At 40.3% G+C, this 6,001-nt stretch overlaps 1 protein-coding gene across 1 annotated transcript in view; it reads right to left on the bottom strand.

The window, feature by feature from the left end:
* Positions 1–5,679, bottom strand: part of LOC104164952 (cubilin-like) — a gene marked incomplete at its 5' end in the record, with an annotated part of 74,719 nt that extends 69,040 nt beyond the window's left edge. The window contains 2 exons of the mRNA XM_009704439.1: positions 3,673–3,854; positions 5,505–5,679. Of these exons, the coding sequence (XP_009702741.1) occupies positions 3,673–3,854; positions 5,505–5,679 (357 nt within the window). The remainder of the gene's footprint in view (positions 1–3,672; positions 3,855–5,504) is intronic.
* Between the last annotated feature and the right edge of the window lie 322 nt (positions 5,680–6,001).

Raw genomic sequence — 6,001 nt, 5'->3', positions numbered from 1 at the left:
TTTATGGCTGCATCATTTTTGCTCACCTGCTATTTATTAGCTTAAACTGTTTTATAGGGAGGATTTCAGTCTTGAATCTAGATCAGAAACCACAATATTCACACACTAGCTCAGGAAAGAGTTGTGTCTCTCTGCAGCTTCTTAAAGTTATTCTGAAAACATTTGAGAAATGCATTTCTGTGGCTGCATGAGTAAAGAAAAATGATGTACCTGCCTACTTAAAAGCCAAGTTTTCATTTGCACTGTGCGTAGCAGCAGTTTGCTCTTCTCTTCCCTTTCCACAATGAACATAACTGAGTGACTCATTGCCTTCCTGTTCAACTGTGTCCTGTATTTTACAAAGCACATGACAAAAAGAACGTAATTTTTGTCTTCTGAGCCATAAAAACTCCACATATTTCTAGCTGTCTTCTCTTGGAAGATCCTGTCTGCCAGCACCTGGAATAAATTAAATCATACCTCCCAGAGGCTTACATTTCTACATTCCTGTGTATTACTTGTTATACTGCAACAGGAAAGAAAAATAACATTTACTTAATCAAAGCCACTGAAAAGAACAAACTATTTCTTCCTCCCCTTTTCTGTGCCTTGTGCTGCAAGCAGTGCCTGCCAAGCCACATCCTCCTCCTGTCTCCAACTACTTGAATCTCTTGCTGGTCTCCACTCCTGGTGTAACATCAGATACAATACTGGTTAAACACATGGGCAAAAAAATACAGGAATTAGTGCATTCACTATTTCTTTCCCTCTATTTTCCTTCAAAGAAACGAATTTGTTTGTTGTAAGACATACTTTCCAGATAGCAATGGGCTGATACACGAAGAGAAATTAAAAATTTATTCCTTATGTATGCTGATAGTGACAGCAAAAATCTTCTTAAAGATCTTACTTTTTCTGCAGAATATAACCAAGTTATATTTGAAATCAGAGAAAGTAAAGACTATACATTCTCATTTAGCAGATGAAGAGATGTTCATCTGTTCTGAGAACAGATAAGGTACAGAACTGAGGCACAGAAATGGAGGAATCCACCAAATTTAGGCAGCTAAGTGAATGAAGAATGTGCTTTTTGGCGGACGGGACTGCTCTCTGCGCACTCCACCCATTGACTCTAGAGGGAGCGCAGAGCAGTCACACCGTGGGTTACCGTTAGGGGCTTGGGATTCATTTGGCTGAACCTACATCTGTGCTCACGTTCACATGCGAAATCATTGAGCAAAACTCAAAAACAAACTGGGCTTCTTGGAGTTACAGCGTAACCAAGAAGCAGCAGACACGAATATTTTCCCTCCCTCCATTTTGTTCACATAACAAATGTGCAATAGAAAACACTACAGGAAAAAACCCCCAACATTTTCATGTGTTCGCCATAGAAAGGAATTTACAGTAGAAATCTTACAAAAAAAAATCTTGAGTCATAATGCAGGGAAAAATGAGTGGACCTAGAAGGGGCAGGATGAAGGAAAAGGCCATTGGTACACTGAAGGGCGGAGGGAAGCCCCAAGAGATCTCACAGAGCGAATAAAATCCAGAAAGATAAGTAAAAATTTAAGAAATAGAAAAGGGTGGAACCACTGTGTTACTCATACGTAGTAGTTGTTCCTATGTTAGAGAGAGAAAAACAACCCACTTGCTTCTGTAGCTGCCCATATTTTCCACTTAGACAGCTTTTGGAATGCAATTCCTAAACCATTCACAGTGAGACATCTACTTATATATTTCCAGACGCTGTCTGTCCTCTCTCTCTGTTCTCCTATGCGTGAGGCTTACAGCAAGCCTTGGAATGAGATGAACATCCAGGTGTTGGTAACAAGTGATTTTCTGTTTATTGGCATACCAGGTAGAGAAAGAAAACCCATCTACTCCTTTCTTGCCCTGCTGATGCCCTCTAGCACTGAAGACTTCTTCTCTACCACATACACCAGAGCCTCAGAGCCCTTCGTTATCTCTTGGCTTCAAATCAGCATTCTCCCTCACTGATCTTCAAACCACCCTCCACTTGGTGGGCAATGATTGATGCCTGCATTAAATTTAAATCTCCCTCCCTGCTCTCATTGCTGTTTCAGTTGTGTCTGCACAGCTGGGGCTGATGGGGCAACTTCCTCCTCCACCACACCTAAGAACACGAAAAGCAGAAACAAACAACAGATACTGGTATGGCAACAGAGGAAAAGGGGTGTCAGTGCACTGCACTGGTCTGCAAACTCCGTTCATGCAAAGAGCTCTGCCACAGCCGTCTTCTCTGCCAGCTGAAGGACTGATGCCTTTTAGTGATTAAAAACTCAGTGCCCGTATCCAGCCTCTAAAGGTAATGGGAGTTGTGCCTGTAACTGCAAGGAGCTCATGGACCCGAGTACTCTACAAAGTGTTTAGATACATACATACATCCATATATATCAGATCTTTTCAGAATTTAGCCCTTAATTTGCAAATTTTTGGGGGGCTTTTATACTATTGCTGCCATTTCAGATGTTTCTGTTTCTGTCAGGCAATTTGGTTTTCTACTCCTGTGTGATATCACAGAAGACTTAGAAGTTTTTCCAGTAGATTTTTTCCCTTTCAATGATCCTCTTGATGTTGTTAAACAATTTAGATAAAAAGACATAACCATATTTCCCTATGCTTTGGGACCAGAAAAAAAAATGAACAGTGATTGTACAGAGATGCTTTGTGGCCAAATGAAATCTTCAGTTCTGCTCAGCAAAATGGGGACACATTGCCTTTTTTTTCTGGTTCAGTACAAAAAAGCTTTATGAGGCAATGCTGTTAAAACTGATGCTGTTTTCAAAAGAGTCTCAGCTCCTGCCAAATTGAGTTCTCTGTGAATGACAGTTTATCAAGGAGAGGAAAGCTGGATTTTGGGCTACAGCCACTGTGCTTTATCCGACTAGTACTGATCACACATGCCTTTGTACTGAGTGAAGTGCAATCTGACATCAAAGGTCAGGATTTCATGTCCCTGCTCCCAGAAGGCCAAGTGGAGACGTGGAGAGTTCTTCATTGTCATGCACTGATTGAGCAGCAACTTGAATTTCTGTGACATCAACAAAAGCTCACAAACCAACAGCAAAGTGAAGCTTTTAAGAGAGCAGCGGCTCTAATGAAGCAATTAGACAGCTGAGGCACACCTGAATACACAGTGTATACATAAAGAAAACCAGCCAGCCACAATTCCCTCTGGGTGTAGACCTTCTTCTCTCCTGAGTTTGTAACAGAGTGTGGGCAATCTATTATTTATGTGGGCAGTCCACCCTATGGCTGGGAGCAAGCTGTGGTAAACTGCACTATAAATGGGAAAGGGTGTCATAATAACAGCCATCTATGTATGAGGTTATTCCTGCAGTACTAACTACAACTCAGACCCCCCCAAAAAAACATGGTGCCAGGATGCAGCATGAACTGCTTTCAAGAAAAGATCCTTCCAGATATAAGTGGGAACCTGTAAGAATGCAGAAATACATTTGTGAAGCCTATTTCATTAGTGAAGCAGAGGGAACTAGATCATAACTATTTAGCTGTAAATTTAAGCCTTAGCTCATCAGTGAATAAATATGAATATGCAACTGCTTCTCTGAAGCAAACTGCAGCCTAGGTTGCACAGTAAGCTTCCTCTTTTGCAAGCATTTCATCAGACTCATTAAGGAAAGTTTTGAAATTTTTATTATTACTTACTGCAACATTGCCGTAGTTACATGAATGGTGATTTTCAAGGTCAATATCCATGAAATTCAGTAGGACCCTGTGGCTGTAGTCAACTTGGATAACCCAAGAACAATCTGTGTTTTCATTATAAGGTTGAGGATAGTTTGGAGAATGGATTTCCCCACTGGTAGCTTGGAAAATACCACCACAGCCTGAAAAAGACATAATTAGTTTTAATCACAAGCTCTTTTATGCTTAGTGAGATTCCACCTCTATTTTTAAACTAAAGGAGGAACACCTCCAACTTTATAGTTTCTACATTAAACTTTTGTAAGATGAATATTCCAACTGTTGAAGTGTCCTGTCTGCAACAAAAATCAATGGAAATGACTACCAGGAAAATAGAACATTCTCATTATTGGTGAATATATGACAACAATGCTTGTGACTAATGTTTCTTTCTAGCCCCAGGCTGGTAGTAGATGTTGTAAATGCTGAAGCATTAGTGCTGGTATTCCTCTATCCTAGATACTGTAAAAGTAATCAAAAATACCATTCATATGAATGCCATAGACCTAGCATACTAAGAAAGCAATGACCATACATAGCTGAGCATAGAGGTGTGAAAGCCATTTCTGAAGATATCAAGACAGCTAGGAGCTCCACTTTCCCCACGAGCAGTACAATTGCAAGCCTTGAGTTCCTACTCCTCTACCCATGCAGCTGTGGGCTTCCTGAAAACTTTGCCCTCAGGTATTTCTGGCCAGAACTTCTCCAGTGCTCATGAGTATCTAAATAGCCTGGCATGATGGATCCTGTGCAGGAAGTGCCAGGGCTTTTAATAGGCATAACATAAACAAATGGACTTTTATGTGTTGGACAGGGATGCAGGAGGGTGAGAGAAAGACATTGGGACTGCTGTAGATGGAGGCACCCTGCTGGAAGGATAAAAACTATACTGTTACTGCATTCTGGTGAGTGGGTATTTTAGAGGCTAGAGGGGCGGTGGAGTACAACAGGCAAGATGCTGTAAAGGGATGAAAAAGCTTCAGGGGGCCTAAGCAGAAAAAATAAGCTGCCAGATCTCAGAAGGGGATTAATTCAAAGGACTATTGTAGACTTCTTCTATTCAAAAAAAAATCTTGTGCCTTTCTCATAAAACTTGTGAGAATAGAGAAGTATAAACCTTGACAAACTAATGAATCAGTGTGCTTAATCAGGCAAAACTGCAAGAATCAAAATCTGCTTTTCCACACTTTTCATTGCAATTATTTTCTGATAATTGGCTTTTTCATAAGAACTCCCATGTAGAGACATGTAGTTGAGTCTTTTAAGCATGTCTCTTCTTTTACTGATTACCAGTAAGGCTTTGAAAAAATAATTACATGGGGGATGGATGAACCTTATAGAGTTCAAGTATTTACTAATCATTCCAAATATTTTTGGAGTCCACTGAGTTCTCCAAGTTAAGCCACATTCTCAGATATTTTTCACTTTACGGTTTAAAACCAAAGGCATCATTCAGCTAATAAAGGACTCTGTGTGGGTGTGTGGGTGGGAGGAACTGCTAGCATGCAAAGGTTCTTTTCTGATTACAGGAATGTCTTGATTAATTATGTAAAGAGGAAACCCCAGCAAGGTAGACTGTTACAAAATACACAAATAAGCCTAGATTTCAGCTAGTTAGACAATTTTTTCATCTATGTGTTTTTCAGCATCTCTTAGTTTTACCAAATCCAGTAACACCTAAATTCTCCTTCAGCTCTCAGTCCTATGCTGTTTTACTACTTTAAATGCTTGCATGACTGATCCTCAATTCTCAGACTTCCTGAATATCTCATGGTATTAATCAGTATACTCACCACCTGGATTTTCTTGCCAGGAGACATTAAAACCTTTCCCTGTCACTGCTGCATCTGCCTTGAAACGGACAATGGCTGAATTGCCAGTTGTAGAGACTTGCAGTGGGTTCTGTGCTGATCTTGATACACACAGCTGGGCTAGTCTAGGAGAGAGGAAATCAGGGCCACCGTAGACCTAGAAATGGAAAAACCACTATCAAAGTTTTTCAAAGAGACCGTCTGCCACATGGAATACATGAGAACTGTTTAGCTAAGAGAAAAAAATATCTGTAAGTATTGAAAGTGATTCCACATTTTGAAATGTAAAGTAGCTAATAGTTATTTTCTCTGCAGGTTTACTTGGTATCTGAAACACCTGGTGCAATCACTTCGAAGCAGCCTTGCATTAAATAATAATTTTCTACTTCGGGGACTTTGCCACATTCTTCTTCCCCCATCCCTCCAGGGTTAGCACCTTGTTTCTGTGGGGATATAAAACCAGATTTTTTTTGTATGCT

The sequence above is a fragment of the Cariama cristata genome, unplaced genomic scaffold (genome assembly GCF_000690535.1).
Source record: "Cariama cristata isolate BGI_N322 unplaced genomic scaffold, ASM69053v1 scaffold21187, whole genome shotgun sequence".
Classification (NCBI taxonomy): domain Eukaryota; kingdom Metazoa; phylum Chordata; class Aves; order Cariamiformes; family Cariamidae; genus Cariama; species Cariama cristata.
This window is presented reverse-complemented; position numbering and strand designations above follow the sequence as displayed.